The 16,065-nt window shown below is 37.6% G+C and overlaps 1 protein-coding gene across 2 annotated transcripts in view; it reads left to right on the top strand.

Moving 5' to 3' along the window:
• Positions 1 to 11,059, top strand: part of IPP (intracisternal A particle-promoted polypeptide) — a 34,051-nt gene extending 22,992 nt beyond the window's left edge. Inside the window, exons 8-9 of one of the 2 annotated variants that reach the window (XM_004001925.5) lie at positions 1,044 to 1,264; positions 9,133 to 11,059. In XM_004001925.5, coding sequence (XP_004001974.1) covers positions 1,044 to 1,264; positions 9,133 to 9,357 — 446 coding nt within the window. In that variant the 3' untranslated portion in view covers positions 9,358 to 11,059. Of the gene's footprint in view, positions 1 to 1,043; positions 1,265 to 4,601 lie in introns of both variants that reach the window. The other variant, XM_042247308.2, reaches the window with a different exon arrangement.
• Positions 11,060 to 16,065: the final 5,006 nt, after the last annotated feature.

The raw sequence follows: 16,065 nt of genomic DNA, 5'->3' as shown, positions 1-16,065 counted from the left end.
ATAAACCCTAATTCTCTGTCCAGATTTGGGGAACACATTTATATGTAGCTGTAAAGTATGAAGCAGTCTGCCATTACGTGACAACTCAGGTGCTCCATTCCTAGCTCAAGTTCTTTCTGCCTTCTGAGTAGCTTCTCAGATTTCTGCTGGCATCTAAATGCTCGAATTACATGGTGTAGATTGTGTTCTATTGTTTAATATTATAGTGTTCTCTAGTTGTTTTATATTTATTTTTATCTTATCTGAAGCCATAGAACTGGAGAGGCATCTTGAATATTGTCTATTTCAACCCCTTTATTTTTAGATGAGGAAGCTGAAGATCAGGAGGCTGTGAGTTGTCTTTTTTCATAGTTGGTTTCTAGTAAAGTTGGAGCTTGAACCCAAGTTTACTTTTAGCTTATGTTTCTTAAAATGCCATTCTGTAAAACTTACAATTTTAGAACTCAGTAAACTCAGTTTAGGAACAACAGTAAGCACTCAAAAAGTAATTGTTGATTGTCAGAATCTTTAGTTGCAAATCAAATTTAATAAGAAACTCTGAATTACAGTCTGTTGTACTGTATCTAACACCTTAATCTAGCCATGAACTATTCTAATTTAAATTTAATTCTCTATTATGTCTATTTGAGCAAAAGTTAGGTTGTCACCAAGCAGGGTTATGTCATTCCCAGTTTAAGTGTATGACTTAAGTGTTTTTAAGAAGGCGAAATCCCTCTCTTCCTTTTTTACTTATACACGATAGCAGTGGATCTGGAACTTGAGATCATTAAACGAACAATAAGATTAGAAATCCTTGTCTGACAGATTGCTTTGTTATAGCATCATTAAGTTCTTTGAAAATTCAGTGTCACTTTAAATTCGTACCACTAATTCTTTGTAACATGCTTAAATAAGAGCTGTGATAAACTGGACAGAAGTCAATTCTCCCTCTCGAAGCCCTGCATTAAAGTATCAGATAACAAACTTAAATCACAATTATCACATTTTATAATTATTTGTATCCTATTTTCTATAGCATCTGAGCAAAAATATTCCATTTTCAGGTTTAATTTATGTGGTTGGGGGCATCAGCAATGAAGGAATAGAGCTTCGTTCTTTTGAAGTGTATGATCCACTTTCCAAGCGATGGTCTCCACTTCCTCCAATGGGAACTAGAAGAGCATATCTTGGGGTGGCTGCACTCAATGATTGCATCTATGCTATTGGAGGGTGGAATGAGACACAAGATGCTCTTCATACTGTAGAAAAATATTCGTTTGAAGAGGTAGGTTGGATGATTTCAATTGTTTGGTATCCTGTTATTCATGTCTGTAAGATCTGTGGGCTTCCTTTGTGGCTCAGACGGTAAAGAATCCACCTGAAATGGGGGAGACCTGGGTTCGATCCCTGGGTTGAGAAGATCCTTTGGAGAAGGTAACTCACTCCAGTATTCTTGCCTGGAGAATCCCGTGGACAGAGGAGCCTAGGGTCACAAAGTGTTGAACATGACTGAGTGACTTAGCACAAGATCTGGGGTGGTGTTCAGTCGCTAAATCATGCCTGACTTTTTGGAACCACATTAGACTGTAGTACACCAGGCTTCCCCATCTTTCACCATTTCCTGGAGTTTACTCAAACTCATATCCATTGAGTTGCTGATGCCATCCCACCATCTCATCCTGTGTTGCCCCCTTCTCCTCCTGCCCACAATAATTTCCAACATCAGGGTTTTTTCCAGTGACTTGACTCTTTGCATCAGGTAGCCAAAGTATTGGAGCTTCAGCTTCAACATCAGTCCTTCCAATTAATATTCAGGATTGATTTCCCTTAGGATTGACTGGTTTGATCTCCTGCTGTCCAGACTCTCAAGAGTCTTCTCCAGCACCACAATTCAAAAGCATCAACTCTTCAGTGCTCAGCCTTCTTTATGGTCCAGTATGCACATTTGTATATTACTGCTGAAAAAACAGCTTTAACTAGACAGACCTTTGCTGGCAAAAGGATGTCTCTGCTTTTTAATACACTGTTTAAGTTTGTCACAGCTTTTCTTCCAAGGAACAAGTGACTTTTAATCTCTATAATTATGGATTTATCTGTTCTTCCATTCCTGTCAGATTTTGCTTCTCATTTTTAATCTCTGTTATTAAGTGTGTATACATTTATTATTACATTTTCTTGCTGAATTAATCTTTTTATAGCCTTGAAATGTTTTTCGTTCTCTATGATAATATCCTTTCCTTGAAGTCTACTTTGTCTTCATACTAATGTAGCCAAGCTATCTTTTGATTAGTATGTGCACTGTGTATCTTTTTTTTCCTTCTACTTTAAATCTGTGTCTTTAAAAACTTCATGTTTTGTAAGATAGCTGTGGTCTGTTTTTCTGTACAGTTTGAAAGTCTCTGACTTCTAAGTAGGGTCTCTAGAATTTTTACTATTTATATATAATGTAATTATATATGTGGGGTTAGTTTTTAGACTGATGTTTTTCTCTTTGTACAATCCATCCTTTTTTTCTCTCTTTTCTGTCTTTATGTTGATTGTTTTAGTATACCATTTTATCTCTTTAGTCCAATTAACCATATGTCTTCACCTTTTTTCTTAATTGTTGCTTTTGGGTTTTCATTATATATAATAGCCATTTTAATGTATTACATCTACATTAAAATGATATCATGCCAGTTCACTTTTAATGTAAGAAACAGAAAAACATACTTATATTTTCCTCTTCCATCCTTTGTGCTATTGGTGTATTGATTTTACTTCTGAGTATGTAATAAACCCTACAGTATATTGTTGTTATATTTATTTAAAGGGTTAATTATATTTAAGATAAATTTTAATGAGAAAATATTTTATAATTATGCATTCATAACTATCATTTCTAGTTCTGTTCATTGTATAGAATTAAGTTTCTATCTTACAGCATTTTCTCTTAGCCTGAAGAACTTCCTTTAGTGTTTATTTTTGTGCTGGTCTGTTGGCAATGATTCTCTAAGCTTTCATTTTACAAAATTTTTTCACCATATTTTTAAAATTTATTTATTTATTTATTGGCTGCATGGAGTCTTTGTTGCTGTGCAGACTTTCCTCCAGTTACAGTGAGTGACGGTTACTCTCCAGGTGCGGTGCATGGGCTTCTTATTCAGGTTGTTTCTCTTGTTGAGGAGCACGGGCTTTAGGGCCAGGGGCTTCAGTAAGTTGTGGTTCTGGGCTCCAGAAGCTATTAATATGTGCTCAGTTGCTCAGTCTTGTCTATTTACAACCCCATGGACTGTAGCCTGTCAGGCTTGTCTGTCCATGGGATTTCCCAGGCAAGAATACTGGAACAGGTTGCAATTTCTTCCTCCGGGGGTCTTCTTGTCTACCATCATTTTTGAGAGATATTTTGCTGAGTGTAGAATTTTAGGTTGTTCTTCCCCTCACTCTCATCATTTAATATTGTTGTTTATTTATCTTCTTGCATTGTTTTTTTTTTAATTTTCATTGGAGTATAGTTGATTTACAGTGCTGTGTTAGTTCTTGCATTGTTTCTGATGGGAGGTCGGTAGTCAATCTTGTTCTCCCATATATGTAACATCTCTTTTTTCTTTGACAGTTTTTTAAGATTTTTTCTCTTTCTTATGGATTTCCAGTAATTTGATATATCTTATGGGATTTTGGTGTTTAACCTGCTTGAAATTCATTGAACTTCTTGAATCTGTAGAATTATAGCTTCCATCAAATTGAAATCAGCCTTATTTCTTCAAGTATTCTCCTGCTCTCTTTCTGGGATTTAAGTAATGTCCACGTAAAACCATTTAATATTGTCCCATAGGTCACTGAGATGTGTTCATTTTTTCCATCCTTTTTCTCTCAGTATTTTAGTTTGTTTTTCTTGGTTTTCATTTTCTAGATTTTTCAAGTTAATTTGCAAACAGTGTATGACTTTTTTAAGGTATATCATATGTTTTGCTATATATCTACTTGTGAAATGATTACCACAATCCAGGTAATTAACATACCCATCAACTCTCATAGATCCCTTTTCCTTTTTTGTGTCTGTATGTGATGGGAGCTCTTAAGATCTGCCTTCTTGGGGACTTCCCTGGCAGTCCAGTGTTAAAACTCCATGTTCCCAATGCAGGAGGCACAGGGTCGATGCCTTTTTAGTAAATTTCAAGTATACAGTATACTATTATTAACTATATTCACCATAGTATATACATTAGATTGCTAGAACTTATTCATCCTGCATAATTGAAATTTTGTTCTCTGTGCTTCAGTATTGATAGTTTTTCTTCCTGTGTCTTCAAGTCAACGTTAACTTTCTACAGTGTCTAAACTTTTAATTTGTAGTATCTAATTCTATTTAGGAAAATTTTCATTTCAGGTATTGTATTTTTTAGCTCCATAAGATGTTTTGGTTATTTTTTAAGTGTCTTCCATTTCTCTCCTTGTAATTTTTCATGTTTTCTTTTATATCCTTGAATGTATTTATAATGTCTGTGTTAAAGTACTTATCTGCTAATTCTATTAATTTGACATTTTTGAACCTGTATTGATTGAAATTTTTCTTCCTGATTTCAGTCACATTTTTTTCTCTTTTTTCTTTTTTTTTTTTTTTTGCCTTTCCACATTTCTAGTAACTGATCTCGGAGAAGGCAATGGCACCCCACTCTAGTACTCTTGCCTGGAAAATCCCATGGATGGAGGAGCCTGGTAGGCTGCAGTCCATGGGGTCGCTAAGAGTAGGACACGACTGAGCGACTTCACTTTCATGCATTGGAGAAGGAAATGGCAACCCGCTCCAGTGTTCTTGCCTGGAGGATCCCAGGGACGGGGGAGCCTGGTGGGCTGGCGTCTACGGGGTTGCACAGAGTCAGACACTACTGAAGTGACTTAGCAGCAGCAGCAGCAGCAGTAACTGATCGAATGTTGGACATTGTAGATGTTACATAGTTGAGTATTTGGATTTTGTTTTCTTCCCATAAGTGTTGTGTTTAGTTTTGATAGGCAGTTATTTGCAAATCAGATTCATATTTTGAACTTGTTTTTAAGCTTTGTAGGGAAGGTCTAGAAGGTCTAGGTCCTTTAGAAATAGTTTATCCCTACCACTGAAGCATGGCTCTTCTTGACTCTCTCCTGTTTGTCCTAGCTGTCCAAAAGTTTTCTTCATATTGTCTGGTCAAAGCTAGAATATCATCCAGCCTTGTGTGAGCTCTGAGAACTGTTAAGCTTACAGGAGTTCCTATAAAGGAAAGCTGTCTCTTCTTTTTACACCAAACGTGGGTTTTCCACACCAAATTCTTCTCTGATGCTCTTTGGACACCAACTGGCGTCCTAAAGTCAACTGACTTCTGACACTAACTATCCCACAGGTTATAGGCTCAGTACCACAGGACTGCCCTCACTTTAGACACCAGTCTCAAGTAGTCTGTCCTCATATTAACCATTGACTTGGTTACAAATTGAGGGTTCCTGTGATCCCTTCCTCAGGTTCAATAATTTGCTATAATGGCTCACAGAACTCTGGGAAACACCTTACTTAACTATTTTCCAGTTTATTATAAAGGATATTCTATGTTACTATAAGTATAGAACAATAGAACAGAATATAATGTTTATATTCTTTATTATTATAAAGGATATAAATGAATAACCAGATGAAGAAGTATAGGGCAAGATCCAGGAGGGATCTTGCAGGTTTCTGCCCCAGTGGGATTTGGGGGTATCACTTACCTGGCATGTGGATATGGTCATCAAACCAGAAGTGCTGCAAACCTCACCGTTTAGGGATTTTTATGGAGGCTTCATCACATAGGCATCCAGTCCTTCTCTATTCCCTGGATGACAGGGTATGGGACTAAATTCCAAGCTTCTAATCTTGGCTTGATCTTTCTGGTAAGAGGCCCCTATATTGATGTTATACAGGATCCTACAAGAGTTGCCTTTTTAGAGAGGAAGACATTCCTGTCACCAAGGAAATCCCAAGGGACTTAGGAGCTCTCTGTTAAGACCTGCAGTCAGAGACCAAATATATGTCTCATTATATCACATCTTCCCATTTGTTGTTGCTTGATTATTCTTATGGAGTCTCATTTTTAAATTTTCTTTCCCCTTTCTTTTCTTCTCTTTTAAAACTTTTTTATTTTTATTTCTTTGTTGTTTTATTTTATTTTCTTTCATAGTCTCATTTTATGCATGCAAAGATTAGGAGTATTCACTCAGACTCGCGGGAACCTCTGTCCTCTGGCACTCTTCCTTACAAATCTCAACTGCATCAGCCTCTCTCAACTCTGATTTCGGTCTCATAAATCAGCTGACTGTTGTGCTCTGCTTGGGATTCCCTTCTCTGTACTGCTGTTCAGAAAGCCCTCCAGGCAAAAAGCCTGGACAGCTATGGAGCTCACCTTGTTTCTTTCTTTTTCTGAATCACAGATTTTCATTGCCTGTTGTCCATCATCTGAGAACTTTATTTCATAGTCTGTCAAGTTTTCTAATTCTTTATGGTAGGAGGGCACGTTTGGTAATAGTTACTCTATCATGACTGAAATTAGAGGTCCCTTCTGATTCTGTCCTTTTGAGCATTTCTTTGCTATCTTGCATACTAAAATATTTCAAGTATAAGAAAGATTATACTTCTCTGATCCTAGAATCAGTCATTTCTCCAAGAACCTTTAGTTTCTCTTAGTGAAGAATAGTATTTGGAAACCAAGATTAGCTCTCAGACTATTCGTTGCTCCTGGAGTATTGCAGCTTCCAGGCATTCTTAGTCAACAGCTAAACATAAACAGTAAATGTATATGTGTGTATGTATTCACACAAATACTCATTTATAGGTATTTCCATATCTGTGCATATATGTTATAAAACCATGAGTTCATAATGTTGGCACCAATTTCAGTATACCTCAGATTCTTTCCATGAGAGAAAGGGGCCTTCCCTTTTCCATGATTGTAAGTACCTTCTCTATCAGTTAAAAGGGCTTCCCAGTGGGTACAGTGGTAAAGAATCTGCCTGCCAATGCAGGAGATGGAAGAGACATGGGTTTGATCCCTGGGTCGGGAAGATCCCCTGGAGAAGGAAACGGCAACCTACTCCAGTATTCTTGCCTGGAAAATTCCATGGACAGAAGAGCCTGGTGGACTACAGTCCATGGGGTTGCAGAGTTGGACATGACTGAGCACACAAACATATCACATCATAATCACATCAGTTAAAAACTTGGCTCCTGTTATTCTCAATATATTTACTTATTTGTTCAATGAAACAAGTTTCCCTACCATACCAGTTGTCTTCTCCACTTGTACCTCTATACATTACCTATCCTATTACTTACTATATGAGCGCTCCAGTATTCTCTCTTGTCTTCAGTTACTTGCTTGATGTAATTATGCTACAAAGGGAAAAGAAGAGAAAGTAGATAAGAGTAGGTTGTGAATCACTGTTCTCTCATGCATTTGTTCTTTAGTCCATTTATTCATTCACAAATATGTAAAGACCTGGGGAAGCAAAGGCTACCTAAATATATAATACTCCAGCTCTCAAGAAACCAACATTCTAGTGGGAAATATTAAAAATAGACAAACAATTGCATTACCATTTGTTAAGTGCTGGAATAATGTAAGCACAAGGTGTGTTATATCATAGACTTAACAGGTTAGAAAAATTTTTTCCAAGTTAATTTCCATGGAATACTATTTTTTTGCTTTTTTTTTTTTTTTGGCCACTGCCACCTGGGATGCAGGATCCTTAGTTCCTCCACCAGGGTTCAAACCTGTGTCCCCTGCAGTGGAAGCATGGAGTCAATCACTGGACCACCAGGGAAATCCCTGCATTGATAATAGGAAGTAGATAGCATAAGTTACCCTGGTCAACTATACTTAGGGAAAGTTGGATTAAATAAAGTTAAATAAATTTCTTTACTATTGGACAGGGAGGCCTGGCATGCTGCAATTCATGGAGTCGCAAAGAGTCAGACACGACTGAGCGACCGAACTGAACTGAACTGAACTGATAGGACTTCTTTACACAATTTATTAAAATAAGATATTTCATGAATCTTTATGCTAAATCTCTCACATTTAAGTGACTACACAGCCCTTACTTTTGTTTGTGAAACATCTTGAGGGGGAAAGTGTTTCAGGGAACGTTATGTTGTGAAATATGGATTTATTGTTTTTCAGTCACTCATTCATGTCCGACTCATCAAGTTGCCTCAAGAAGTTTACTCTCTAGCATTGATGAATAATCTCTCTTCATTTTTTATGATCTTATAAATTTTGTTCATCATATGCTTTATTTTCAAATTATTATTATTTTTTTAAAATCTGGAAACGTTTTCTTTTCTCTCTTGATTATTTCTCAGGACCTTTGTTTAGCTTTCCTGTTTTCTGGGTATAGACATTTTCCCTGGAGTTGGACTTTGTCATTTTGTCTATAGCAGCTTACTGAAATTGCTTCAGTGAATAATATATGCCAAGAGTTAGCAAACTTTTTGTTAAAAGACTGGATAGTAAATGTTTTAGGCCTTGCGGGCTACATGCAATCTCTTCCTTTGGCATATATATATATATATTTTTAATAACCTTTTAGTGTGGAAAGATCATTCTTAGTTGGTAGACTTAAAAAAATAGGCCCTAGTTTCCAATCCCTGATCTATACTATCTTTCTGAAAATATCTTTTACACTTTACTAGCTGTACTAGATGTCCTTGAAAAAAAAGATTCCATGTTAAAATAAATTTGGCCAGTGTTGTTTATTGTTCTCTTGGAGATTTATGAGGCCTGTTATATTAAAGATGCAAAAAAGCCTTTTTGTAAGCTTTTCTTCTCCTTTGAACTTTGTGAGTTTGTGTGGTGTGTGTTTGAATTACATACTTGTATTTCATAGAACTAGTTTCTCTGAATTCTTGCCTATATAGAATTTCTAGATTATCTCTTGGTGATCATAATTTATAATTAATCACAGATACATTTTTCATTATTTTCCTCTAAATTTGCTACTTTGTCTGCACCTACTAAAAATTTCTATTTAAAATATTGTATATACTTATATGAATAGGTTGTAAGTTTGAAATTTAAACATGTAAAAAGAACCAGAGTATCTGATTTCTCAGCACTTTTCTGTGTTACCATATTATAACACTGCAAACTTCTTTTTTCTTTTATCCAGGAAAAGTGGGTTGAAGTTGCCTCAATGAAGGTGCCTAGAGCAGGCCTGTGTGTTGTGGCAGTCAATGGGCTTCTGTATGTTTCTGGAGGTCGATCTTCCAGCCACGATTTCTTGGCTCCAGGTACCTTGGACTCAGTTGAAGTTTATAACCCTCATTCAGATACATGGACAGAAATTGGCAATATGATTACCAGTCGTTGTGAAGGAGGTGTTGCTGTACTATGAAATAGAAAGCATTAAGACAGCAAAAGAAACATTTTGAAAATGCAGAATCTCACCTTTTGCAAATCACACTTGTATTTGGTGATAGGACCCTTTCTGTTTTCTGTGAATTTGGTAGAAAAATGACTAAAGATTTTTTTTTTTTAAGAATTTGAGTGAGAAGTGATAGTGGAATATATCCTAAATTAAAGAGTTCTCACAAATTTGCCAGCTGACCAACAGATGCTGTTTATGCTCTAGAATTGTCCAGTTAGGAGTAGAGTCCTATTTGTAAAAAGAATTTGCCAGAAGCTTCTTGGCAGATAGTTGCTTTAGCAGCTTACCCAGTTCAGTTTAAGCTATAACATGACCATTGTGTGATGTAAGAATATCAAATGAGACAGTTTAAAGATGTCTATACATTCATGATTCAGCTCAGAGCATAATATTCCATGGCCATAGTTTAAATTAAAGAGAAAAGCCAATGAGACAACTTCCTACTTCTGTTTTATTCCTACTTTTCACTAACCCCAAACTTTTTATTGGCGGTAGGTATACTGGGAGGGACATGTTGGAAATGTTTAGCTGTTTATATAAATTTTCACTTGTTGATAACAGCATAAAAAACAGCTCTTGTTCACTTATGTTTTTGTTTTGATGCTGGAATTCAAGTGAGAAATTAATAGGTTCTTAGTGACAGTACTTTATTGCAATAGGATGATGTATGGGTGATAGAGGCCAGCTGGTTATATGCACCTTTTTCCAAAAATATGTTTAGCTTTGAGAAGAGGGAATTTATTAGATTACCAAGCTTTATGAAGCATACTCATACTTGGGCAAGCCTAAGTATGAACTTAGTATAAAGCCACAGCCTGGCTTGGAGAAGATGGAATTATAGATCCCTGTATAACTTTTTATATACACTAACTCATAAATGTAAAAGCTTCTGATCCAAAACTGCTTCTCAAAACTTACCTTTCTCGAAGAAGCATTCTAAAGAAGTGTTCTCTATTTCTGAGACAGAGATTTTGTGTACATGATCATCACTTTTATTTCTACTAGTCAGTTGGAGCCATATACATTAAAGGTCTTATACATTTAGGTTTACCTAGCTGTTCCAGGATTTGATTCCTATATCCCTGATTTCCCCTTTTCTATATGAAAGTTCTTTAGTATATTATAGGCATCAGTGGCTTATTTAGATAGAAAACCTTTGGTAAGCATTAAAGACTCAGGTCCGAAATATTTGGATTGATCCACAAGGATACTTTCCTTCACAACTTAACCATATGCATATTTTGAGAAAAGCTTATGTAGTGCAGACAGAAAGCTCTGTGTTCCATTCTTTCGGGTATCCTGAAAATCTGAAGGGTCACAGATGGCTGACTGGGATGTGTAAAATGTCAAGGAGTGAAATATCAAGATAATGTATAAACTAAGCTGTAATTCATGTGCCTTTAATATTTCTAGTTGAGAATGTGTTTAAAACAGATTTACAAATTTTCCTATCATTTAATTTTCATTATTGCCTGGTGCCAGCCTAAAATGGCAGTATGAAGAGAGGCATTTTGTACTGCTATGATGGAAATGTAGTCAAGACAATCAGTGTTTGGGCTTAAATAGATTCAGATGATGCCTGAAAATAAGTAATTGTAAATATGCTTATTTCCTAGAAAATGACAGACTGTTTTAAAAAGAATGTACTAATAAAGTGTCTTGAATTTTTTGTTTTTTGCTTTTCTTTGTATTACTCATCAACTTAGTTTATTAGCATCATTCTTGGATTACAAGGATTGCCCACGAATTTTAGTGTTTCATCTTTAGGGATTTGCACATTTAATTTTACATTTAATTGTTTTCTGAACAACTATTAAAATGATGACTCTGAATTTGGCAATAAGGAGTTCATGATCTTAGCCACAATCAGCTCCTGGTCTTGTTTTTGCTGACTGTATAGTGCTTCTCCATCTTCGGCTGCAAAGAATATAATTGATCTGTTTTCGGTGTTGGCCATCTGGTGATGTCCATGTCTAGAGTCTTCTCTTGTGTTGTTGGAAGAGGGTGTTTGCTATGACCAGTGCGTTCTCTTGGCAAAACTCTATTAGCCTTTGCCCTGCTTCATTCTGTACTCCAAAACCAAATTTGCCTGTTACTCTAGGTATTTCTTGACTTCCTACTTTTGCATTCCAGCCCCCTATAATGAAAAGGATATCTTTTATGGATGTTAATTCTAAAAGGTCTTGTAAGTCTTCATAGAACCGTTCAACTTCAGCTTCTTCAGCATTACTGGTCGGGGCATAGACTTTGATTACTGTGATATTGAATGGCTTGCCTTGGAAACGAACAGAGATCATTCTATAGTTTTTGAGATTGCATCCAAGTACTGCATTTCGGACTCTTTTGTTAACTGTGATGGCTACTCCATTTCTTCTAAGGGATTCCTGCCCACAGGAGTAGAAATGGTCATCTAAGTTAACTTCACCCATTCCAGTCCATTTTAGTTCGCTGATTCCTAGAATGTCAACGTTCACTCTTGCCATCTCCTGTTTGACCACTTCCAATTTGCCTTGACTCATGGACCTAACATTCCAGGTTCCTATGCAATATTGCTCTTTACAGCATTGGACCTTGCTTTACCACCAGTCACATCCACAACTGGGTATTGTTTTTGTTTTGGCTCCATCCCTTCACTCTTTCTGGAGTTATTTCTCCACTGATCTCCAGTAGCATATTGGGCACATACCAACCTGGGGAGTTCATCTTTCAGTGTCCTATCTTTTTGCCTTTTCATGCTGTTCATGGGGTTCTCAAGGCAAGAATACTGAAGTAGTTTGCCATTCCCTTCTCCGGTGGACTACATTCTGTCAGACCTCTCCATCATGACCTGTCCGTCTTGGGTGGCCCTACATGGCATGGCTTAGTTTCACTGAGTTAGACAAGGCTGTGGTCCATGTGATCCGATTGGCTAGTTGTCTGTGATTGTGGTTTCAGTCTAGTGGTCTAGTGGTTTCAGTCAACCACTAGACCGTTCAGGTATGACCTAAATCAAATCCTTTAGGATGATACAGTGGAAGTGAGAAATAGATTTAAGGGACTAGATCTGATAGAGTGCCTGATGAACTATGGATGGAGGTTCGTGACACTGTACAGGAGACAGGGATCAAGACCATCCCTAAGAAAAAGAAATGCAAAACGGCAAAATGGCTGTCTGAGGAGGCCTTAAAAATAGCTGTTAAAAGAAGAGAAGCAAAAAGCAAAGGATAATAGGAGATATAAGCATCTGAATGCAGAGTTCCAAAGAATGGCAAGGAGAGATAACAAAGCCTTCCTCAGTGATCAATGCAAAGAAGTAGAGGAAAACAATAGAATGGGAAAGACTAGAGATCTCTTAAAGAAAATTAGAGATACCAAGGGAATATTTCATGCAAATATGAACTCGATAAAGGACAGAAATGGTAGGGACCTAACAGAAGCAGAAGATATTAAGTGGCAAGAATACACAGAACTGTACAAAAAAGATCTTCACAACCCAGATAATCACGATGGTGTGATCACTCACCCAGAGCCAGACATCCTGGAATGTGAAGTCAGGTGGGCCTTAGGAAGCATCACTACAAACAAAGCTAGTGGAGGTGATGGAATTCCAGATGAGCTATTTCAAATCCTAAAAGATGATGCTGTGAAAGTGCTGCACTCAATATGCCAGCAAATTTGGAAAACTCAGCAGTGGCCACAGGACTGGAAAGGGTCAGTTTTCATTCCGATCCCAAAGAAAGCCAATGCCAAAGAATGCTCAAACTACCGCACAATTGCACTCATCTCACACACTAGTAAAATAATGCTTAAAATTCTCCAAGCCAGGCTTCAGCAGTACGTGAACCATGAACTCCCAGATGTTCAAACTGGTTTTAGAAAAGGCAGAGGAACCAGAGATCAAATTGCCAGCATCCGCTGGATCATGGAAAAAGCAAGGGAGTTTCAGAAAAACATCTATTTCTGCTTTATTGACTATGCCAAAGCCTTTGCATGGATTACAATAAACTGTGGAAAATTCTGAGAGATGGGACTACCAGACCACCTGACCTACCTCTTGAGAAACTTGTATGCAGGTCAGGAAGCAACAGTTAGAACTGGACATGGAACAACAGACTGGTTCCAATACGAAAAGCAGCACGTCAAGGCTGTATATTGTCACCCTGCTTATTTGACTTCTATGCAGAGTACATAATGAGAAACGCTGGGCTGGAAGAAGCCCAAGCTGGAATCAAGATTGCTGGGAAAAATATCAATAACCTCAGATAGGCATATGACACCACCCTTATGGCAGAAAGTGAAGAAGAACTAAAGAACCTCTTGATGCAAGTGAAAGAGGAGAGTGAAAAAGCTGGCTGAAAGCTCAACATTCAGAAAACGAAAATCATGGCATCTGGTCCCATCACTTCATGGGAAATAGATGGGGAAACAGTGGAAACAGTGGCTGACTTTATTTGGGGGGGCTCCAAAATCACTCAGATGGTGATTGCAGCCATGAAATTAAATGACACTTACTCCTTGAAAGGAAGGTTATGATCAACCTAGACAGCATGTTAAAAAGCAGAGACATTACTTTGTCAACAAAGGTCTGTCTAGTCAAGGCGATGGTTTTTCCAGTGGTCATGTATGAATGTGAGAGTTGGGACTATAAAGAAAGCTGAGCACCAAAGAATTGATGCTTTTGAACTGTGATGTTGGCAAAGACTCTTGAGAGTCCCTTGGACTGTAAGGAGATCCAACCAGTCCATCCTAAAGGAGATAAGTCTTGGGTATTCATTGAAAGGACTGATGTTGAAGCTGCAACTCCAATATTTGGCCACCTGATGGGAAGAGCTGACTCATTTGAAAAGACCCTGATGCTAGGCAGGATTGAAGGTGGGAGGAGAAGGGGACGACAGAGGATGAGATGGTTGGATGGCATCACCGACTCAGTGGACATGGGTTTGGGTGAACTTGGAGAGTTGGTGATGGACAGGGCGGCCTGGCGTGCTCTGGTTGATGGGGTTACAAAGAGTCAGACACGACTGAGCGACTGAACTGATCTGATTAACATGATCTTCCCCCCAAATATTTAACAATTCAGTATACTTCTAAATATTCTGTCCAGTGCACTTAAAAATCATACACACTGTAGAGAAATCCCTCGTGGTCCAGTGGTTAGGACTCCACACTTCCACTGCAGGGGGCATGGGTTTGATCCTTGGTCTGAGAGCTAAGATCCTGCATGCAGTTGGTGGGGCTGAAAAAGACAGGTCAGTTAGCTTGAACTTGTGACTTGCCCATATTATGAGAGACTGAGATCAGAGAAAAGTTCTAAGTCTGTGTAGTACTCGTGCAATTTAGAAGCAAAGAAGTAATTTTCCTCACGAAAACAATATGAGTAGAATCTGAAAAGGATCTTCTGAAGAGTATGAGCTTTCATTCCTTCAGTATCAGGCTGTCGTAAACTTTTCTCTGCACTAATAAAGAAGGATCGTTTGGTGATTTTAGCCACAGGCTTTAACTGGTATACTTCCCAATGATCAGAACAAGCTCTAGCACCATAGTATTATATGTGTTTGCTAGGACTGTTTCATTTAACAAAGTACTGCAGAAATGTATTGTCTCAGTTTTGGATGCCCAAAATCTGAAATCAGGGTGTTGGTGGAGTTAGTTCCTTCTGAGGGCTAAGGAGAGATCTCTTCACGGCTTCTTCTTGGCAAGTAGATCTTCATGTTCATTGGTGTTCTCTCTATATACATGTTTATCTCTAAATTTTCTCTTGTTGTAAGAACACCAGTACTATAACATTACAATCTACCCTTATAATCTCACTTTAACCTTATTACCTCTGTAAAGACCCGTCTTCAACTAAGGTCACATTCTGAGATGCTGTGGATTGGGACTTGAACACACAAAAAAGTAAACAAGTTACTATTCTAGATTATGATCTTTCCACAGCAAGAATCACTGAAGTGGAAATTATATGTATATAATTTACTTATGAAATTTCTTACCTAATATTTGAATACTTATAGAAAGGTAGGCAACCCACTCCAGTATTTTTGCCTAGAGAATCCCATGGACAGAGCCTGGCAGGCTTCAGTCCATACAGTCGATGGGGTCGCTAAGAGTTGGACACGACTGAGTGACTAACAGAGATACAAAGGTTATATATATCATATCCATTTCCTAATTTATATTCTTACATTTTAAATTTTTTTTCTTTTTATGAGACTATGCATCTGAAAAGACTAGGTTTTCAAGTTAGAATCCAAGGTATTGTTTTCACTGTTATAAAAAGCTTCTGTATGAGTTGACTTGTAAAACTAGATAGAACATTATAAAAATGACTCCAGATTGACTTTTCCTAGTTTGTACATGTGTTGCATGCTAAGTCATGTCAGTAGTGTCTGACTCTTTGTGACCCAGTGGACTGTAGCCTGCCAGGATCCTCTGTCTATGGGATTTTCCAGGCAAGAATACTGGAGTGGGTTGCCATGCCCTTCTGCAGGGGATCTTACTAGTCGCTTTATTAAGTATTTTTTTTACCAGTTGGTGTTATGTTTGGAGATAAGTTGTATCTACTTGTTATTGTTCAGTTTCTAGCTTGTTTCCCACTCTTTGCAACCCCATGGACTGCAGCAAGCTAGGCTCCTCTGTCCTCCACCATCTCCTGGAGTTTGCTCACATTTCATGTCCATTGAGTCGGTGATGCTA

The sequence above is a fragment of the Ovis aries genome, chromosome 1, assembly GCF_016772045.2.
Source record: "Ovis aries strain OAR_USU_Benz2616 breed Rambouillet chromosome 1, ARS-UI_Ramb_v3.0, whole genome shotgun sequence".
Taxonomy (NCBI): Eukaryota; Metazoa; Chordata; class Mammalia; order Artiodactyla; family Bovidae; genus Ovis; species Ovis aries.
This window is presented reverse-complemented; position numbering and strand designations above follow the sequence as displayed.